A 23,533-nucleotide genomic window follows, 5' to 3' on the forward strand; every position below is an offset into this window, starting at 1 on the left:
TGGCAATAGGAGTCAGATGGTATTGGTAGAGGGTTGCTTTTGTGATTGGACACCTGTGACTCGCGGTGTCCCACAAGAATCATTGCTGGGACCCTTGCTGTTTGTAAATATGTGAACAACTAGGATGTGGAAGGCATGATCTGTAAGTTCACGGATGGTATGAAGATTGACAGAGTTGTTGATAGTGTGGAAGGTGGTCTTGGGCTGCAGAGAGATAGATGCGTTGGCAAAATGTGCTGCAAAATAACAGACGGAGTTCAATCCAGACAAATTGAGGTGGTGCATTTTGGGAATACTAATGAAGCTAGGACACATGTCATGAATGCTAGGGTCTTGGGGAGTTGAGGAACAGAGGGATCTTAGAGTACATTTCGTAGATCCTTGAAGGTGGCAACACAGGTAGATAATGTGGTTAGGAGGCATATGGGACACTGGCATTCATTGAATAAAGTAGTGAGGTTATGTTCCAACGTTATAAAACCCTAGTCAGACCTCAGCCAGAGTACTGTATGCAGTTCTGGTCACCATGCTAATAGTGTGTGATATCACTGGAGAGGGTGCAGAGAAGATCCACCTACATGTTGCCTGGGATGGAGCAGTTCAGTTACAAGGAGAGACTGAAGCTAGGTCTGTGTTTCTTGGAGGAGAGGGGGTTGAGGGAGCACAATTGAGCTATATAAAATTATGAGCAATATAGATTAGGTAGACTGCAAGAAACTTTTCCCCATATCAGAGGTAGATATAACTACAGGACATAAGATTTACGGCAAGGGTGAAGAAACTTAGAAGGGATATGAGGGGACCTTCTTCACCTAAAGAGTGGCTAGTATCTGGAATGCCCTGCCTGAGAGTAGTTGAAGCTGGGTTGCAGAGAGCATTTAAGAAATATCTAGATAAGCACTTGAATCGCATAGGCATAGAAGGCCATGGACCAAGTACTAGGAAATGGGATTAATATGGAAGGGGGTCCAGTGGATGGCATGGACTGAATGATCCGTTTCCATGCTGTATGATTCTATGACTCAATCTTACATGCTGCAACTTGTCCACGTACAACCTATGCAACATCTTTCAGTCCTAATGTTATACTTTTTCATGCAATATACAGCACAAATCAAAAATCTTTCATCTTAACGGTCAGAATTGGTGGTGGTGTCGAGTGGGGAGGGAAGTCTCAAGAATGATATTCATCAACTGGTAAGTTCGGCAGGGCATTAGCAGATGGAATTCAGTCCTGATAAGTGTGAGGTGATGCTTTTTGGGAGAGGGTAGGTCCAATAAGGGAAGGACAGATACTATGAATGGTAGGGGTCCAGGGAGTATCAAGCAACAAAAAGGATCTTGATGTGCAAGTCCAAAGATCCCTGAAGGTGGCAGCAGACATCGGTAGGGTGGTGATGTTTGTTTCATTAGCTCAAACATGGAATATAAAAGCAGGGAGGTCTTGGTATATTGGTTAAGCCAAAGCTGGAATTTGTGTGGAGTTCCAGTCACCACACTAGAGGAAGGATGTGATTGCACTGGAGAGTGTACAGCAGAGCATCCCAGGATGTTGCCTGGGATGGGGTGTTTCAGTCATATGAAGAGACGGCATAGGCTGGATTTTTTTCCTTGCAGAAGAGGCTGAGGGGACACTTGATAAGAGGTCTACAAAATTATGAGAGGCATGGGTAGGGTAGAGAATAAGAAGCTTTTTCCACATGGCACCAGTATCTAAGACCAGCGGGCACAACTTTGAGTAGTAAGAAGTTTAGAGGGGATCAGAGGAAGTATTTCACACTGAGGGTAGTTGCAATCTGGAAATTCTGCATAAGGTGGTGAAGGCAGGTTCTCAACATTTAAGCAGCAACTGGATGATCACTTGAATTGCCATGGCATTGGAGCCGATGAACCAAGCTGGTAAACGGGATTAATATGGATGGTTGGCATGAACATGGTATGCCAAAGGCCTGTTTCTGTGCTGTATGACTCTGATTTTAAGTGATTCTAACACATTGGCATTCACACATTTCCCCTAAAAGAAAGTCATACTCCATACTGATGGAAATACAGTATATTGACGTTCCTAGCTCCTTCACCATCACTGAATCGAAATCCTGGAACTTCCTAATTCACCATACTGACCACAGGTGGTTTAAGAAGGTGGCTCAACACTACTTTACGACTCTAAAATAGGACTGATGTAGTGTTAGTACAAATGTGTGCTTGATGGTTAGTGCTGACTCGGTGGACTGAAGAGCCTGATTCAGTGTTAATATGAACCTAAACTCAATGACAAGTCTCTCCTGGACTTGTTTCACCAATAGCAATTACAATCTGCAGTCTAGAGTATTCCACGATCAAAAATAGCCAGCAAAGTCAAGCAAGCTTACTGAATAATTCCACCAGGATCTTATTGTGTTTACAAATTTTAGGACTGCTAGATGTTGTCAGGCAAACATTTACTTTATTCTGTAACAAAAAATATTCACACAATACAGGGACTGATCTTTTTGTCAGAAAAAGTAAAATCCAATAACTTAACAGTCAAATACACTTACAGATATCAGGATCCTTGCTCTTCTTCGTTCTGTTACTGAGACTAATTTCAAATACTTTTATATCTGATGAAAGATCACTAGGGAAAAGAAGACAGAATTTAAGGACTTGGCAAGCTTAATTTCTACATTACGTAGTCTTATTGATACTAAACAGACATGTACTTTTGTGTTGTTTAATCTACTGTATGCTGCTAACTTGGGTAAAAGAACAGAATCCACTTCACACAGCAGAACCAGAGAAGACCAACTTTTACCAAAGGCACACATTGATGATGATAAATTATGCCCATTTCTGTACTGGTGACAAAAGGCTAGAAAAGATTATGGTCTGGACCATAGTGCAGTATAGGAACAGGAGGATAAAATTTCATGTAGATGAAATTCAATGCTATGCATGTTTGAGAAGTGAATTTAGAGTACAGATGGCTCAAGTGTAAGACATCAAGTATCTTTGTTTTTAAAATAAATTTCCAGTTATGGTCAACAAAGGTACAAAACTAGTGAGGAGATACCAAAAAGTTGGCTAGCTGTAGTTAAAGTGAGAAGTTGCTCATGAGTGTAAGTGGTAGAAATCAGGTGGTGCTAGCCATAATATTCCAAACCTTCTCAACAGAGGGATGATGGTAAAGGAATAGTGAAAATGGTAGACCTGTATTTAAAAAAAAGCAGCACAAGGAGGACGCAGAGGATAATGGTATTGTGATTGGAAGCTCATATCCAGTGGCGCACCACAGGGAAAATATGGAATCCTTCCTATTTGTAACACACATTAACAAGTTGGATATGAATGTATCTGATAAGTTTGCAGATGATGAAATTAGTGATGCTATTGACAGTGAGGATGGCCTTGCATTGATCATTTGGTAAACTGGGCAGATTAAATGCCAGTTGGAATTTAATCCTGACAAGTGAGAGTTATTGCACTTTGGAATGTTTAATAAGGGTAAACACATAGGATGAATGGCAGGGCCCGAGGGAGTATTGGGGAATAAAGGGATCTTGTCCCTATTAAGTACTTGTTTCACCTTAGGACTTGAATACACAACCTGGACCTTGCAGTATAATACACTAGCAGGGTTACATTATCTTAATGCTACTTTTCTAAAGAAACATTGTGCCAAATCTCACACACTTCTGATGGAAGTAAATGACTCCAGAATTTGACTTCATGAGATTAAGGAGTGAGGCTGGGAGGGGTACCAACCAAAATCAGTAAAATTGCCTGTCCCATTTTTCCCAATTGTCATTGCACTTCAAATTAATTATCTCAAAAACCCTTAAATGTTGGAGACACAATATTAGTTACTCAAGCAATGCAAAACTTATGTACACATTCATAGAACATGATTACTAAAGACATTTTACTTTGAAGGAACAGACTCACTCAAAAACGAATTCTTCAGTCCATACAGGATTCTGGCCTTCCCTGGCATGAGTTTTTGCTACCTGAATACTGTTTAAGTAGATATTACAGTAAGGGTGTGTGAAATATTTCACTGGTAGTTTATGGGCTTCTTCCACATACAAAACCAGACTACTGACCTGAAGGAGGAAAGCAATATTTCTATTAAATTAGCAGTCATTTTGTATTACAACAGAGGTAAACAATTTAATTACATACAATCGGTTCCATTTACTGCACAATTAGGAGTGACAAGGTGGTGCAGCAGGTATTGCTCTTGTCCCACAGTTCCAGCAACCCAGGTTTGATCCCCAACAGTCCCGTTTTCCTCCCACATTACAGAGATGCACTGGTTGGTAAGTTAATTGGCCATTGTGAATAACCCCTAGCATTTGTTGCTATTAGAAGAGCTGGAGAGGATTGATGCACAAGTGAGAGGGAATAGATTATAGGGAAAAATGTAGGAAAACAGGATTGATGGGATTGCTCTGAGAACCAGCACAGACTGAATGGGCTGAATGTCACAGGAAATATAATATGAAAATATGAACCAAATCACATAATAGAACCAAAAATTTTGAAATTCCTTTTTGATGGTATTGTGCTGCACCAGAGACTCACAATGTATTAATCCATAGGGCAAATTGATTATTGCTAACTAGGCATTACCCTGCTAAAAGACTGCGTTATTTTGTAAAGAGGAAAGTATATGATGGTATATTATTCTAGTGGTAGTTTCATTGAGTTATGAGTACAGTGAATGTCAGAGATTTTATACTAGCAACAGCATTAAGTGAAACAATGAACTGAATTACTGCATTTGGTTATAAATAATTTAACGTTTAAAATAAATTGAGTATCAGTTTAAGTGCATTAGAAAGATTTTGTTAATTTTCCAGGATACGAGTGTCAATGGCAAGGGCAGACTTTACGCCTTATCCCCAATTGCCCTTGAAGAGGAGCCATCTTTATGACCTTCTGCAGTCCTTTTGGTGAAGGTACTCCTAGAGTGCTATTGAGTAGTAAGCTCCAGGATTTTAGACCCAGTAAAATATTTCCAATCTAGTACGGTACGCGATGGAGGGAAATCAGGGGTGGTTATTATTACTGGTGGGGAATTGGTTGGGCCCCTGGTCAAGGAAGCAGCGGAGGGCCCCAAGACCGTCCTAAAGTATAATTGAGGTGCAGAGGAATTATACATCCATGGTGAAATGAACTAGTTGGGACCAAAAAATAACCTGTCCAAAGTGTCACAAATAGAAAGATAAGAGACTGGACCGGGGAGAAATGGAGTCAAGGTTGGAAGGAATAAATCCAATATCTGGACAATAGTCAAATGTTGCCAAAACAGCATTTCTGGAAGATTCATCAAGACTTCTTTTCTCTTGTACTCAAGGCCTCCATTTAGAAAGCCAAAGATTTTCTTTAAACCTCTTTCTCAACTCTCCTGACACATTCAATGAAGTATCCACATTCACCAATAGACTTCAGTTTTCAGACCTCTTAGAACAGTCTGGAACCTGACAGCTGTTGGAAGCAGCAGGAAGGGGATGAGGAAGCTAAGAAAATAGGGCAATTGGTTGGGTAGCGCAGTGGGGTAGAGACAGTCAGAAGCCAGGCTAGCTTTGTGATGGAACAATAAACTGAAGATGGTAATGCTAGTATCATGCACAGAAACCACACCAGTATTGGCCCCAATTGCTTTTTTCCTCTTAAGCCTTTTTAATTAAGCCACCACCAAATATCCTTTGATTTGGAAGCCGTAATCTTGACATCAGTCATATCTGTGGGTTGCAGTTTCCTCTTTGTACAAGAAATGCACAGCAAGGAGTTCACTCTTCCCCTCGTGTCTTGCCATTGTTATATCGATTGTTTAATTGAAATTCTCGTGAATCTTAATAAGGGGCTTTATTACATTTTCATTTCTTCTAAAGTTTTGTGGTCTGCAAAGAGGCAAAACAAAAACCACTGCTGCCAGAATTTGAAGCTTTTCACAGGAAAGTATTCTGTCAATTTGAGAATCAAATAGACATGTACAATCCCACATTAATGCTCTAAACTACTCAATTCTCACTAATGAGCAGCTATTTCTCAAGCAGCAATATCCAAGAACTCTTCACTATTGCCAGAAGTCAGAAGCAACCAACAAGTCAAACTTCCTTCTCCAAGGACATACAACTTGGGCCGTTCAAAATTAGAAGAAAGCAGTAGCTTTGGTCATAGGATCTATCCTGGGCCCAACACATTGATGCAATCATGAAGAATGCACGCCAGCAGCTCTACTTCATTAAGAGTTTGAGGAGATTTGGCATCGATGAGCATTCTGACTGGTTGCATCACAGCCTCGTATGGAGGTTCCAATGCACAGGATTGCAACAGGCTGCAGAGGGTTGTAGACTCAGCCAGCTCCAACACGGGCACAACCCTTCCCACTGTCAAGGACATCAAGAGGCGGTGCCTCAAGAAGGTGGCACCCATTGCTAAGTACCCTCACCATCCAGGACATGCCCTGTTCTCGTTACTATCATCAGGGAGGTGGTACAGGAGCCTGGAGACCCACACCCAATGATTCAGAAACAGCTTCTTTCCCTCTGCCATCAGATTTCTGAATGGCTCATTATTTCTTTTTTTTTTGCTCTATTTATTTTGTAATTTATAGTAATTTTGTCTTTGTACCGGACTGCTACTGCAAAACAATAAATTTCACGTCATTTAAGTCAGAGATAATAAATCCGATTCTGGATTTGTCAATACTGCATTAAAAAACTAATTGTGGCAGGGCAATGAAAAGTAGCACATGAAATCTCCTTAATCAGGACAGAGAAGGATAAGCGAGTTAACTTTACACCCATGAATGCTAAGAACTTGGCAGAATAGAGAATGCAGGATAGAGTCAGCAAGTCTATAGGTACATAAATTAAAGTTGACAAGTAACTGATCTGAAGACAATGTGTGTTTGACGAATGCATTTAGAACATAGTACAGTACAGCACAGGAACAGGCCCTTCGGCTCACAATATTTCTGCCAAACTAATTAAGATAATGACACCTAATTAACTAATCCCTTCTGCCTGCACATGATTCATCTTCCTCCATTCTCTGCATATTTGTCTATCTAAGAGGCTCTTAAACGCCTCTATCATATCTGCCTCCACCACCAACCCTGGCAGCGCGTTCCAAGCATCTACCACCTGGCATAACAAAAAACTTTGAACCCCAACCCCCCGCCAGTATTAGAAATTCCAACCCTGGGAAAAAGAAAAAGATATTGGCTGTGCCTCTCATCATTTTATAAACTTATCCCCTCAGCTTTCACTGCTCCAAAGAAAGCAACCCTAGCTTGTCCACTCTCTCCTTACAGCACATACCCTCTAATCCAGGCAGCATCTTGGTAAACTTCTTCCATACCCTCTTCAAAGCCTCCATGTGCTTCCTCTAATGAAGTGACCAGAATTGAATGCATTACTCCAGATGAGGCTTAACCAGAGCCTTATAAAGCTACAACGTAACTAAAGAGGCTAGGACATATGCCATGAATGGTAGGGTCTTGGGGAGTTGAGGAGCAGAGGGATCTTAGAATACAAGTCCATAGATCCTTGAAGGTGGCAACACAGGTAGATAATGTGGTTAGGAGGCAAATGGAATACTGGCATTCATTAGTTGGGACACTGAATAAAGTAGTGAGGTTATGTTCCAACGTTATAAAACCCTAGTCAGACCTCAGCTGGAGTACTGTATGCAGTTCTGGTCACCATGCTAATAGTGTGTGATAGCACTAGAGAGGGTGCAGAGGAGATCCACCTAGATGTTGCCTGGGATGGAGCAGTTCAGTTACAAGGGGAGAAAGAAGAAGCTAGGTCTGTGTTTCTTGGATTCTTGAACTCAAATGTCTTGACTAATAAAGGTAAGCACACCTTACTTATTCTACTCTCCACATATATAATTTCCAAACTCTACTAGTTATTGTGCATTTTGATTAAATTAAAATTGAGCACATTGGTGAACAGATGTAAAATTGGGACAATCTTGCAGTACATAACTGGGGAAAAAAAAAGATAAGACTGCAGATACTGGAATCTGGAGCTACAAACAATCTGTTGGAGGAACTCAGTGGGTTGAGCAGCATCTGTAGGAGGAAAGGAATTGTCAACATTTTGGGTCAAAACCTGACATCAGGACAGAGGGTTGACCCAAAACATCAGGAATTCTTTTCCTCCTGGAGATGCTGCTCGATCTGTTAAGTTCCTCCAGCAGAATGTTTGTTATGAAAAAAAAAAGGAACTCAACTTATTTGGTCACTGCAAATCAGCAGAACACAATACACCAAATACAGGCTATCTCAATTGTTATACAACAATGCATCCTTAACTCAGTATGTCATTATAAATATCCAGTCATCAGGACTAATTTTAGAATGTCCGTTTTCTACCATGCCATTTATCTCAATGTTCAGTATGTCTTTGGTATTCACTTATGCATGAATGACCTTAAGGTGTAGCAAAAAGAGCATAGCAGGGAATTCTTGCATTTTTGACAATGGTAATAGCATCAATAGATCTGGCAGCAGAGAGCTTAATGTCACAGTAAGTCAAAAAGAAATAGTAATTGCTGCTAACCACAAGGATTACAATATCCTCACAAATAATGAGTTCAAATCAGTTTGGGAGACCATAACAGAAGTGTTATAATTTTAGTCATTAAGTTATTTTTATAATGAGACAAATTCCATCAGTTTCTACAAAAGTAACTACGTTAAGTTGATGAAACAATCTGTTTTCATTTGTATATGATTCTGCAGTCTGCACTTCTAACAGTTAAGGCAAATTTATTAGTTGTGAATTTAAAAAGGGGACACTTGAATACTTCATTACTCCACAATTATTATTTTAATAAAACTATAATGCAAACTAGGCTTATTTGCAGTGTCCCATGTGTTACAAATAGATCTTGTGTGACAATTTGCAGCAATATAAATAATTTCCTTTTACCTGTCGAAGACGTTTATTAGAAGCTGGTGCCAGAGGTTTCTTTAAGTTATTGCAAAATGCCTGCAGACATTTCATCCAATCCTACAAAAGAAAAAACATTTTATTGTACATAACAGAACATCAACTCATTATCATCTCTTATTCAAATGCAAAGATCTAAATCAGCTAAACATCTAGATTTCTAATTTAATTCTTCATTCAATGTTTATAATTTGTTTAGGACAGTTGAGGTTCCTTGTTCAAAGCACAACAAATCTGAGAGCTTGTCCAGGAAGTACCCAAGCAAAAGGAAATAATTCAGAATCGTATCATAATGCATGATGGAGGCACGACAGATTTGTAGCTTCGTTTATTAACACTTCTGTGATGCAAAACTGAGTCTTAACAAGTGGACGCAAGAGACTGCAGATGCTGGAATCTGGAGCAAAACAAATTTCTGGAAGAACTCAGTGGGTCGAGCATCATGTTTGGGGAGAGGAATTGTTGATGTTTCAGGTTGACACCCTGCATGTCTTACATATGGCTGGACATCTGGACAGTGAAGTGCAAGGCTGAAGTGGGATATAGATCTACTTGTCAGTTGATGGTTGGAATGAAAAGGCCAGTTTTGCAGCCTGGGCCCTGATCCAGGGCTTTTTTTTTTACTGAGGATAAAGATCTGGTGGTTATCAGTCGTGATACTAAATGAAGTCCAAGTTTTCTTCCTAATTTCTGCCTCTCCCTACCAAATAAGATCTGTAAATGAAGCTCAGTTTATTTTTGTTTACACACACAGACAGATTTTTATTTCACTGTCATGAAGCAGAAAATTAATTTGGTGGATGCTTCCAAACATCTTTGGCAATACAGATTGCATGCAGAAATTGTGATATATCACAACAATTTGCATTTATGTAGCAAATGTATCAGAACTTCATAGGAAGATTACCAAACAAAAATAGATACTAAGCCATGTAACATGGCAGGTGACGAAAGCTAGGTCAAGCGGGTTTATGAGCAGTATTTTAATGGAAGTTGAGAGTAGAGAATAAGAAAATTCCAAAGCTTATGGCATACACACAACTGTAAATTTTTGCTAATACGAATAAAAACAGAAACATACACCACCTAAGAGCTTTGCAAGATTGATAGCTCATGGTTTTTGTGTGAAAGGTTCAATCAATTATATGTTGACAGAATACTATACATTTGATTAGGAGCCCATGGTATCACAGAAAAGGTACCAGCATGGATAGAAGATTGGCTCACTGGCAGAAGGCAGAGTGGGAATGAAGAGGGCCTTTTCTGGTTGGCTGCCGGTGACTAGTGGTGCTCCGCAGGAGTCGGTATTGGGTCTGCTACTTTTCACATTATACGTTAATGATCTGGATGATGGAATTGATGGTTTTGTTGCCAAGTTTGTGGATGATACAAAGATAGGTGGAGGGGCAGGTAGTGTTGAAGAAGCAAGGAGTCTGCAGAAGGACTTGGACAGGTTGGGAGAATGGGCAAAGAAGTGTACGGTCATGAACTTTGGTAGAAGGAATAAAGGCATAGACTAATTTCTAAATGGGGAGTGAATTCAGAAATTGGAGGTGCAAAGGGACTTGAGAGTCCTAGCACAGGATTCCCTAAAGGTTAGCTTGCAGGTTGAGTCGGTAGTAAGGAAGGCAAATGCAATATTAGCATTCATTTCAAGAGGACTAGAATATGAAAGCAAAGACGAAATGCTGAGGCTTTATAAGGTGTTGGTCAGACCACATTTGGAATATTGAGAGCAGTTTTGGACCCTATATCTAAGGATGTATTGGAGAGGGTCCAGAGGTTTACAAGAATGATCCCATGAATGGAAAGGGTTAACGTTGGAGGAGCATTTAATGGCTCTGGGCCTGCACTTGCTGGAGTTTAGAAGAAAGGATGAGGGGGGAATCTCATTGAAACCTACCGAATATTGAAAGGCCTGGATAGAGGGGGTGTGGAAAGGATGTTTCCAGTAGTGGGAGAGTCTAGGACCAGAGGGCACAGCCTCAGAATAGAAGGACGTCCCTTTAGAACAGAGACGAGGATGAATTTCTTTAGCCAGGAGGGTGGTGAATCTGTGGAATTCATTGCCACAGGCAGCTGTGGAGGCCAAGTCACTAGGTATATTTAAAGCAGAGGTTGATAGGTTCTTTATTAGTAAGGGCACCAAAGGTTACCGGGAGAAGGCAGGAAAATGCGGTTGAGAAGGAAAAATAAAAGCAATCATGATCAAATGGTGGAGCAGACTTGATGGGCCAAATGGCCTAGTTCTGCTCCTATGTCTTATGGTTTAATATATGGTCCCAAAGCTAAAATAATTTAACATCCATAAATTTTACCTGTGCTTGTTCTGGAGTTTCGGTTGCAAAATAGAAGATGTATTGGTCTTCACTAAAGTGCTGCACTACTATTTGAAAACAGTTTGGCCTACAAAAAAAGAAAATCACAAGAAATTAATCCATGAATGTGGAGCACAGTCTATCACTACTGGAAGGCAAACTCTCCAAATTTTCAGGAAAACTGCAACAAATCATAACCAACACATTTAACAACTTCCCAAAAAGGTGTATATTTTCCCAGTTGCTATATTAACAAAAAACAATGCTATGACAGTATGCTCTACTCAAATAAGTTCATCAACTTATTTTACTGATTACCATCCCAAGTTTCTTTGCTGTGAAAATTATGAGAACATGAACAACAGAGCAAGAAAGTACCTTCCCCAGAAATAGAGAATGGCATTAATATATTCGTATTTGAAAGAGGCAAGAAGATGGATTAGAATGTGTCTATTTAAACATATTAAAATATGTACCATCAATAGACATCTTAATGTATTAATTTCTGCCTAGATGATATATATTCTTTCATAAAGTTCATAAATTAATACAAAACTTAGGATATTGGACTAAACACAACTGTATTTTCAAAAGGAACAGGACCAATACGAGGGGCTTTATTGATTTTGAGAGTAATGCACTACCTGAATTAGTGATTCAAGCCGCAAACAGGCTATCAATTGCTACTCACTGGCAAGTACAGCAACATCCCATTAATCTGGCATCCTGGGAACTTGGTGGTGCCAGACTGGCAGATCTTCTGGACTACTGGATGTTACCACAATTAATACTCTAATACACTTAAAAAAATTTACACAGTACTGTGGCCTAACATATTTTCCAGCAAACTTAGGAAGTTTCAAGGGAGTGTGGGAAGTGGGGCCCCAGTGTGCCAGAGGGAATTGACACCCAGTGAGTGAGGTGCCAAACCACTGGGATTTCCGAAAATTGGATAGCGATTAATCAGGGTTTTACTGTACACAAATAATAGTTCAGTGAGTTTTGTAGAGAGCTCTACTCTCCTTAGGTCCCCAAATTTTTAAATCTTGTACACCTTTATTTAATCTCTCCTCTGCTCCTTTTAGTCCAAAGAAAACAGAAAAGCTTGGTTAGAATGCCCCTGGCGCATTGTAACCTATAAGGCTACATCCAGAGTTGTAGGATTAGTTAGAATGGCTCCTTTATCACCAAGCATTGGCATAATGGGCTGTGAACACTATTCTGAAATGAAAAAATGTTCATAATGACTTACTTTGATCTAGAATTTACTGCATTAAAGAGTGATAGAAGGAGATTCAATCACTTTCTGAAGGTATTTTCAAAATTTAAATGGTGGAAGTCTTAAGGTTAAATGTACTGGTTAGGCTAACTAGACTATTTATGTTTGATATGTTCTATGCATCACAGCATCCTGATACCCAGCTCATTGTTTTCCTTTTCACTTGTGCCAACTTCAAAGCAATTTAAAAAAAAAGTCATAAAGTTGCACAACATAAAAGAAACAAGCCCTTTGGCCCACTACACCATGTTCCTCTAATACTCATTTCACCTTCCTGCATTAATTCCACTATTCTCTGCGCTTTGCTCATTCAAGTTCCTGTCCAGATGCCCCATAAATGTTGCTACTGTTCCTGCCTCCTCTGGCAGCTCATTCCAGATACCTATATTCTTTGCATAAAAAATTTACCCCTCAGATTTAAATTGAGAGAGAGGAGATTTATGTCCTCTAGTTTTCGACACCTCGATCATGGGAAACAGGGTCTGCCTATCTGCCCCATCTCTGCCTCTCCTGATTTTATATCCCTCTATCAAGCCACCTCTCAGCCTCCTTTACTACAGGGAAAATAGACCCAGCCTATCTGATCTCAATAAGCACTCCAATCCAGGCAACACCTTTGCGAATTTTTTCTGTACCCTCTCTAGCTTGATCACGTTTCCTATGGTATGGTAACCAGAACCGCACATAACACTACAGATGCAGCCTAACCAATGTTCTATACAACTGTAACATGACATCCCAACTCTTCAAAAAACTCAAATTTGTGACATGATTTCCCACACACAAAGCCATGCTGACTATACTTAACCAATCCTTGCCTTTCCACTCTCTCCAAAATTGCAAATCCAAAACAGAAAAAAAATTAAGAGTCTGCATTTTAAAATATAGATGTAAACATCTCAAGAACCCAATTCATTACAACAAGAAGATTGTTTCCCAATATTATGTATTTGAAACTTTTCAAAACCAAAATTATTTTATTCTAAAACAATCCAAGCTATCAGCCATTTTTGCATCTTATGACTAGCAATGATTTGTTAGATCAAAAACTCTACTGCACCCAAAAGGTATACCAGATAGGCACTGCAACAAGGGAATCAATGACAGTTACAGGAGAACACCCCCCTATTTCCACCTTCCATTGCAATGAAATATGCACTGCAGATTTTGGTAATGAAAATATGCTGCCCAGTAAACACAGGGATGGGGTTTTTTGGGGGTGGGGTAGGGGGAAAAAATAGTCATTATAGCTGAAAGCTTGACTAGATTTGAGCTAGTTGAGAAGATGCATTGGAGATTTATTCCGTGCTTTTGGTGTGGGTCTGAGTGTTGTGCTGTGACCTAGGACTGAATGGGAAAAGAAGGAAAAAGCCATTTAGCTGAGAATCAGGATGTTAAATAAGATAAATGGCAGGAAATGTTTTAGGGGTCAGAGACTTCCAGGACAAGGGAAGGATTGGTTGGGAAACAACAATCAAAAGGCAAGGAACTTCATATGACAGGGTTGCCAGTCCAGAATAGCACTGGAAGGACTTTGTTGTCCCAGGAGTGCTTAACAATGAACTTTCCCAGGATAATGCTATGACTCTATGAAGATGACTTGCATCAAGAAGTGGCCAGTGACACAAAACAATCACAAGATATCAGTTGTTGTGTTTCACTGAGGGGTAAAAAAAAAAAAAAATCCATAATGCTTAGAACATAGATTGTGCAATTGATTTTCTAGATAAACATTTCTTAAGTGGCTTTTGAAATACAGTTACTACTACGAACATTTTTGCTTCCAATATTTGATGTCGAATTGAAATTTGCCAATATCTAGTTGCATTGAATTGTTAGTGATTTTATATTGCAAGCCCACTATTGAAAACAAAATTGAAGACTGCCAAAACCTAACTTACAAAGATTTCCTAGAGCCCACAAAGAGAAACTTTAATCTCACTGTTTGTGACTGTACTTAATGCTAGTTCCTGAAGTAAATAAAATTCTCTCCTCTGCTAATCTCAGATTCCACAAGTAACAGTAGTTTTCCCTCACCTTGCTCCAGCATTCAGTAAAGTCATCGTCATCTTATCTTTGACCTCAATTTCTCCACCCTGTCTGATCCCCATAATGCTCTATTTTCCTAAAATCAAAAAATCTCTGCCTTAGCCCCAAGTATACTTCATGATGCAGTGTTCAGTTTTTGGGGAATAGAATTCTGAAGATCCACAACCCTCAGGATTTGAAAATACTTAAATCAGATTTAAGTGATCAACTCCTCACCCTGAAACGATGCAGCCCAGCTTACACTCCTTCAGTAGGGAAGTGTATTTACAACATCTAACCTGTCAAGCCCTACTCAAATTTTAAATGTTTCAATAAACTTACTTAATGATTAATTACATACAATTTATGGTTAAGAGGATAATACTGGTAGCTACTTGGACTAAAAGAGGATTTAAGATAAGGGCAGGCATCCCTGAGGAATTTCAGAAATTGAGCAAGTGAATCCTGAGCTGGATTAATCAAAAGGTTTCTGTGGAAATGAAAACCAGAGTGAAAAGAAATCTGCAGGTTCCAAATGAATACATTTAATTATATATTTTAATATCCAATTTAAAACCTTTACTTACTGAAGAGATGAAGTATTGCACTGTGGCCAAATAATCAAGCCACTCACTGTTTGCGGTTTGTTATTAGCATGTATTTCTTTTTAAACCAAAACAGGCAAGATGTTGGGAAGAAATATATTAGATTAATCAAGTGGATAGGTTGCCAAGTGTCCATTAATATTCTTAGATCAGAATCTGATGCAGGAGAACTGTTTAGAAGTATGTCAAAAGTCATATAAAGGAACACTTTCCAATGCAAATACCACAGAATGCTAATCATGGGTATGGAAGAGCAAAGAATAATGTTAAAAACATCTAGCATAGAAGCTTTTTAAAGAGATCAAGTTCATAAATATTTTCACCTGCCAAACAGACTGTCATGAACTCCATACACAGTACAAACACTGAGGTCAATTAATCCTTTTGGCTTTGTGGCTCTCTTTTCACTTTCAAAATAGATTAGCTGGGAGTCATTCCCCTCCAAGATGAAGTACAAGTTTTTCCATCGTTTACTTTTGCCTGGAATAAATAACATAACATTTTTGCATAAATTTTCAGAAAAATGTAAAAGGGACACTTCAAAACACACATCAACATCAATTCTGAGTGTTACAACGTAGCTGGATCTCATTAACCTGGTGGTACAAGTTCATATGTAGTCTGATTTAAAAGAATAATTGAAAGGACAGAAAAATAAAGCAAAGTAGAAATATTACATTTAGGTATTAAAATTCAGCATCATACAGCTGAAATAGACAAAGTTCTCAAATACAAGTTGGATTGAGCAGGGATGTACCAAGCAGCTAATGCTCCAAACATGTAATCTGTGGAGCACATACAGTGGTATGCAAAAGTTTGGACACCCCTGGTCAAAATTTCTGTTACTGTGAATGGCTGAGTAAAAGATGACCTGATTTCCAAAAGGCATAAAGTTAAAGATGACACATTTCTTTAATATTTTAAGCAAGATTACTTTTTTTTAGTTCCATCATTTACAGTTTCAAAATAACAAAAAAGGAAGAGGGCCCAAAGCAAAAGTTTGGGCACTGCATGGTCAGTACTTAGTAACACCCCCTTTGGCAAGTATCACAGCTTGTAAATGCTTTCTGTAGCCAGCTAAGAGTCTTTAAATCTTGTTTGGGGGATTTTCGCCCATTCTTCCTTGCAAAAGGCTTCTGGTTCTGTGAGATTCTTGGGCCATCTTGCATGCACTGCTCTTTTAACTCTATTCACAGATTTTCCATAATGTTTAGGTCAGGGGACTGCAAGGGCCATGGCAAAACCTTCAGCTTGTGCCTCTTGAGGTAGTCCATTGTGGATTTTAAGGTGTTTAGGATCGTTATCTTGTTGTAGAAGCCATCCTCTTTTCATCTTCAGCTTTTTTTTATATATATATAGACGGCGTGATGTTTGCTTCCAGAATTTGCTGGTATTTAATCGAATTCATTCTTCCCTCTACCAGTGAAATGTTCCCCGTGCCACTGGTTGCAACACAAGCCCAAAGGCATGATCAATCCACCCGTGCTTAACAGTTGGAAAGGTGTTCTTTTTTCTGCACCCTTAAACTCTGCACCCTTTTTTCTCCAAACACACCTTTGCTCATTGCAGCCAAAAAGTTCTATTTTAACTTCATCAGTCCACAGGACTTGTTTCCAAAATGCATCAGGCTTGTTTAGATGTTTCTTTGAAAACTTCTGATGCTGAATTTTGTGGTGAGGATGCAGGAAAGATTTTCTTCTGATGACTCTTCCATGAAGGTCATATTTGTGCAGGTGTCGCTGCACAGTAGAACAGTGCACCACCACTCCAGAGTCTGCTAAATATTCCCGAAGGTCTTTTGCAGTCAAACCAGGGGGTTTGATTTGACTTTCTAGCAATCCTATGAGCAGTTCTCTCGGAAAGTTTTCTTGATCTTCCAGACCTCAACTTGACCTCCACCATTCCTGTTAACTGCCATTTCTTAATTACATACGAACTGAGAAAATGGCTACCTGAACACACTTTGCTATCTTCTTATAGCCTTCTCCTGCTTTGTGGGCATCATTTATTTTAATTTTCAGAGTGCTAGGCAGCTGCTTAGAGGAGCCCATGGCTGCTGATTGTTGGGACAAGGTTTGAGGAGTCAGGGTATTTATAAAGCTTTGAAATTCACATCACCTGGCCTTTCCTAACGATGACTGTGAACAAGCCATAGCCCTAACAAGCAAATGAAGGTCTGAGACCTTGGTAAAAGTTATCTGAGAGCTCAAATCTCTTGGGGTGCCCAAACTTTTGCATGGCACTCCTTTCCTTTTTTCACTCTAAAATTGTACAAAACAAAAATAATACACTAATCTTGCTTAAAATGTTGCAAATAATGTTTCATCTTTATGACTTTTGGAGATCAGTTCATCTTCTACTCACTTAACTATTCACAGTAACAGAAATTTTGACCGGGGTGCCCAAACTTTTGCATGCCACTGTATACCACCTACTAGTTGATCGCAAGGACAGCATGAACGCACACTGCACCATAATCTATCCATTTTCACAGGAAAGGAAACTTTACCCAAATTCCCTCACTAAAAAGATCTACTAAAAAGAAATAAAATATTAAATATTTTGGACTAGAGGAACAAATAGTTACAAGGAATAAACAATAATGAAAAAATAATTCAACTCAGTATTTTTGCAGAGTGTGCAGTGGCCCATTTAGTGCAATATTTACAGTGTGTGGATTTTGGCAAGATTTTGGTAGGGAAGGAGAAAGTTAGTTTGCATTTAACTATTTGCATCAATTAATTAAATAACTACAGACCTGACAGGGCAGGTGACGTGCTGCAGTTACACTTTGTGGAAGCTAATGAAAATCACTGTAATCTAACAGAGACCACAACTGTACTAAGTGCCTACAGCTTGTGGAACTTGGGCTCAGCTGATAAGCAAGTCTGAAATTTGGACACTGGGGTGCCTCAAGGAGAGGAAAAGATACCTAGACACTTCATTCCAAGAGGCAGTCTCTTCCACAGAACTGGCAAGTCAAAAGCAACAGGATGTGTAATGAGGAATGAGGCAAGTATGGTGATCCAGAAGGTAGTGCTGGAGAAGCCTTGATTCTTGCTTGTCCAACAGGTTCTTGCAGCCAATGTGGACGAAAGCAGAGACTGCAGGGACATTGAGCAAATTGATCACAGCACTGTTGGGAGAGTGAACAAAAATGTAGTAGTGGAAAGGTATAGTTCAGATAGTAGGAATAGATAACCGTTCTCGCTGGGCATAACCATGAGCCCCAAAGACAGAGCTGCTAAGATTAATGACATCTCCTCAGGGCTGGAAAGGAACTTGGACTAGGAGGGGAAAGATCTATTTGTCATGGACATGTAGAAACCAACAATACAGATAACACTAAGTAGGTTCTCTTGAATGAAGATAAGCAGCTAAATCCATATTGAAAAGCAGAACAATAAAAGGTTTAATCCAATAAATCTGGATTATTATTGGAGCCATACATAAACTAGCACAGGGTTTAAAATGGGATTGAGTATGTGGCTCAAATACCCATATGGGAGATACTGGTTTTAATTCATGGAGCACCAGCACTGGGAAAGGATGGAGCTATTCTGTTGGGGTGGGATTCATTTAAGTCAGGTTGGACCGGTGTCCTTGCAAATTGAGTAACTAGGACAGTAGATAAGGTTTCAAACTAAATAGTGAGGGCAGGAGGGGTGAAAAGGTTTTGACGAAGGGAAATTTAGAAAGTTCAAGAGAACAGACAAGATGATAATGCAGGGTTAGCGAAATAGATGATGACGACCAGAGCTCACCTGCAAGAGACAAGAGCGTATCAACATACACGAGTGTGGTCATGGCAGGGAAAGTAGGACAAAGCTAAAAACTGAAGGCACTTTATTAGAATGCACCTACAATTCATAAAATGATGGACAAATGAAATGACATAAATGACATGGGTGCAATCTTATAGCTGATATAGAGATGTGATTGCAAAGGATACCTCTAGAAGTGCCACAAAAAAGGGGAAAAAAAAAAGAGGGTTAATGAAGGCAGATCTTAGCTCAGAAAATCCAGATGTGGAATCAGTTTGAGTGAAGCTAAAAATCAGCAAGGGGCAGAAAACATGGAAGGGACTGAAAGGTGATAAGCCTTAGGACCTGATGATCTACATCCAAAGGTTTGAAACAGTGAGTATGGAGACAGTTGATGCATTGGTCATCATCTTACAAAGTTCTACAGATTGTTGAACACTTTCTACAGATTGAAATGTAGCATATATAACTCCACTATTATAGAGGAAGAAAAAAAGAAAACTGAACATTATACCAGCTAGCCTGACATCACTGGAATCCATTAAGGAAGTGGTAGCATGACACTAAAGAAAACATTAATAGAATTGGGTGGAGTCAATGTGGAATTATGGAAACAGGAACAGGTTTGACAAATCCAAACAAATCTGTGTGACTAGGTTAATATATGGCTCTGGGGTAAGGATTGGTTAATAGAAGGAAAACAATAGTAGTAAATGGGTCATTGTTTGGTTGAGAAGTTGTGATGAATGGGGTGCTGTTAGGTTCAGTGCTCAGGCCCAGCTGTTCACAGTCTATGTCAATGATTTGGGAGAAGGATTTAGTTCACTAACGATACATAGGTAGGTGATGTAAGGGTTTTATGGAGATTGCAGAAAGACTTCACGGAATAGAGTTATACAGCAATACAAGGATACAGACCCTTCGGTAGTTTTTTTTACTTCTTTATTTTGCAGTTCTAGTAGCCAGAGCAGCAGAGGGGAGGAGCCAGCAGCTTTTGTTTTCGAAGTTGTTTCTGATTGGCTAAGTGCGTGGCAACTCAGCTAATAAAAGGCAGGTAGGGTAAAGCAGAGTGGCCATTGTAAGAGTGCAGAGCTGACGCTTTGGCTCAAGAGGCTTAGGAGTGAAGAGGTGGAGGCTAAGGTGAGGTTCTGTTAAGTTCTCTTTATTATTGCACAGGTAAAGCAGTGGGAATGACACCCAGTGCAGTGGTGCTCCTCTTGCATGATGTAGGAAGTCAGGGAGACCTCCAATGTCCCTGATAACTACATCTGCAAGTGCATCCAGCTGTAGCTCCTTACAGACGGTGTTAGGGAACTGGAGCTGGATGACCTTTGGATCATTCAGGAGACAGAGGTTGATAGACAGGAGTTATAAGGAAGCAGTCACACTTAAATTGCAGGAGGCAGGTAGCTGGGTGAATGTCAGGAGGGAAAGGGAATAAACAGTCAGTGCAGGGCACCCCTGTGGCTGTTCCCCTTAATAACATGTATATCGTTTTAGATACTACGGGGGTGGGGGGAAAAAAAGACCTACCAGGGGAAAGCCATGGCGGTCAGGTCTCAGCTCTGAATCTGGCTCTTTGGCTCAGAAGGGAAGGTGGGGGGGGGGTGGGGGGGGGGGGGGGGGGGCAGGGTGGGAAAAGAGTAGAGGCAGAGGTAGTGATAGGGGATTCATTGGTTAGAGGAGCAGACAGCAGGTTCTGTGGACGAGAATGAGACTCTTGGGTGGTACGCTGCCTCCCAGGTATCAGGGTCAAAGATGTCTTGGATCGAATCCATAGCATTCTTAATGGGGAGGGTGAGCAACCAGAGGTCATGGTGCACATAGGTACCAATGACATAGGTACCAATGACATAGGTAGGAAAAGTGATGAGGTCCTGCAAAGTGAACTCAGGGAGTTAGGTGCTAAGTTAAAAGACAGGACCTCCAGGGTGGTGATCTCAGGATTGCTACCCATGCCACTTACTAGTAAGGCAAGAAATAGGAAGATAGTGCAGTTTAACACGTGGCTCAGTAAATGGTGCAGGAGGGAAGGCTTCAGACTTAAATCATTGGGCTCTCCTCCAGGGACTTGTACAAACAGGAAGGTTTGCACCTGAATTGGAGAGAGACCAATATCCTTGAGGGAAGGTTTGCTAGTTCTGCTTGGGGCAGGGGGGGGTTAAACTAGAGTTGCGGGGGGGGGGGGGGGTGGGAATAAGAGTGTCAGGGCAGCAAGTGGAGAGGCTGTGGGGAAAGTAGATGTCAAGACTACAAGCAAAGATGGAAACCGAAAGGTTGAGAGTGGTGGGACTAATGTTCTGAGTTGCATCTATTTCAATGCAAGGAGCATTGTAGGTAAAGCAGATGAACTTAGAGCATGGATCTGTACATGGAATCATGATGTTGTAGCCATTAGTGAGACTTGGTTGCAGGAGGGACAGGACTGGTAGCTCAATATTCTGGGGTTCTGTTGTTTTAGACATGATAGGAGGGGGAGGTATTAAAGGGGGAGGGGTGGCATTACTCATCAGGAAAATGTCACAGCAATGCTCAGGAGGACATACTGGAGGGCTTGACTACTGTGGCAATTTGGGTAGAACTGAGGAATATACTAAAAAAATGACCACTTTAATGGGACTATATTATAGACCTCCCAATAGTCAGAGGATATAGAGGAGCACATTTGTAGAGATACAGTTGCAGGAAATATAAAGTTGTGATAATAGGTAATTTTAATTTTCCAGATATTGACTGGGACTCCCATACTGTAAAAGGATTAGATAGGATAGAGTTTGTCAATGTGTGTTCAGGAAAGTTTCCTTAATCAATATGTAAAGGTCCCAACTAGAGAGAATACAAAACTGGATCTCCTCTTGGGGAATGAGACAGAGCAGGGAACACTTTGGATCTAGTGATCATAATTCCACTAGTTTCAAGATAATTATGGAAAAGGATAGGACTGGCCCTAGGGTTAAGATTCTAAACTGGAGGAAGACAAATTTTGATGGCATCAGAAGGGATCTGGCAGGTGAGGATTGGGATAGGTTGTTTTCAGGCAAAGAGATGCTTGGCAAGTGGGAGGCCTTCAAGAGTGAAATTTTGAGAGTACAGAATCTGTATGTTCCTGCAAGGATAAAAGGCAAGGCTAACAGGTTTAGGGAACCTTTGTTATCAAGGGACCTTTGTACCTTTCATGTATATGCACCTAAGTGCTTCTTAAATAATATTCACAAGACAAGGGAGCAGAAGTAGGCCATTCGACCCATCGAATCCACTCCAAAGAAAAGGGGAAAAAGAAAAAAGGAAATGGGGGGGGTGGGTGGTGTCTGCTCCATGAGCAAAAACAAAAAAAACTATTCTAACCCCAATTTCGGGCCTTATCCCCATATCCCTTGATACCGTGACTAATTAGGTATCTATCATCTCCTCCTTAAACGTCTCCACTGCTGTACGTGGCAAGGAATTCCATAAATTCACTACCCTTTGGCCAAAGAAATTTCTCCTCATCTGTTTTAAACCTGTACCCTCTAATTCTAAGATTATGCCCTCTGGTTCTGGACTCACCCACCAAGGGAAACAGCTTGGCCACATCTACTCTGTCCAGTCCTTTCAACATTTTAAATGTCTCTATGAGGTCCCCTCTCATTCTCTTGTACTCCAGTGAGTACAGTCCAAGACCTGACAAGAGCTCATCATATGTAAGCCCTTTCATTCCGGGAATCATCTTCGTAAATCCCCTCTGAACCCTCTCCAACATCAGCACATCCTTCCTAAGATATGGGGCCCAAAACTGTACACAGTATTCCAAATGAGGCCTCACTAGTGCCCCGTGGAGCCTCATCAACACTTCCTTCCTTTTATCCACTATACCTCTCGAAATGAATGCCAACATAGCATTCGCTTTCTTTACCACTGATCTGACCTGGTGGTTAACCTTTAGGGTATCCTGCACGAGCACCCCAAGTCCCTTTGTACTTCTGTACTTTGAATTTTCTCCCCTTCTAGATAATAATCTGCCAGTTTATTTCTGTTTCCAAAGTGTACAACTGCACATTTCTCAACATTGAATTTCATCTGCCATTTCCTTGCCCATTCTCCTAAACTATCTAGGTTTCACTGCAACCTTCCTGTCTCATCAATACTCTCTACTCCTCCACCTATCTTGGTGTCATCTGCAAACTTAGCCACAAAACCATTTACTCCATCATCCAAATCGTTAATGTACAAGGTAAAAAAGCAGCCCCAACACTGACCCCTGCGGAACACCACTAGTAACCGGTAGCCAAACAGAACAGGATCCTTTTATTCCCACCCTTTGCTTTCTGCCAACCAGCCAATGCTCCACCCATTCTGTTATCCTACCTGTAATTCCATGACCTCTCATTTTATTTATTAGTCTCTTGTGCGGCACCTTGTCGAAGGCCTTTTGAAAGTCTAAATACACAACATCTACCGCCTCTCCCTTATCCACCCTACCTGAGATTTCTTCAAAAAACTCCAATAGGTTGGTCAGGTAGGATCTTCCCTTCACAAAACCATGTTGGCTTGGACCTATCTTGCCCTGCACCTCTAGGGATTCCATAACCTCATCCTTGAGGATCAATTC

At 40.4% G+C, this 23,533-nt stretch overlaps 1 protein-coding gene across 1 annotated transcript in view; it reads right to left on the reverse strand.

Moving 5' to 3' along the window:
• The window catches only part of LOC127572538 (ras GTPase-activating protein 1-like), a 121,302-nt gene that overhangs the window by 25,908 nt on the left and 71,861 nt on the right, over window positions 1-23,533 (reverse strand). Inside the window, exons 12-16 of the mRNA XM_052019908.1 lie at window positions 15,505-15,661; window positions 11,270-11,357; window positions 8,931-9,011; window positions 3,925-4,082; window positions 2,541-2,617 (exon numbers count right to left, since the gene is read on the reverse strand). Of these exons, the coding sequence (XP_051875868.1) occupies window positions 2,541-2,617; window positions 3,925-4,082; window positions 8,931-9,011; window positions 11,270-11,357; window positions 15,505-15,661 (561 nt within the window). The remainder of the gene's footprint in view (window positions 1-2,540; window positions 2,618-3,924; window positions 4,083-8,930; window positions 9,012-11,269; window positions 11,358-15,504; window positions 15,662-23,533) is intronic.

This window comes from Pristis pectinata, chromosome 7, assembly GCF_009764475.1.
Source record: "Pristis pectinata isolate sPriPec2 chromosome 7, sPriPec2.1.pri, whole genome shotgun sequence".
In the NCBI taxonomy this organism is placed as follows: Eukaryota; Metazoa; Chordata; class Chondrichthyes; order Rhinopristiformes; family Pristidae; genus Pristis; species Pristis pectinata.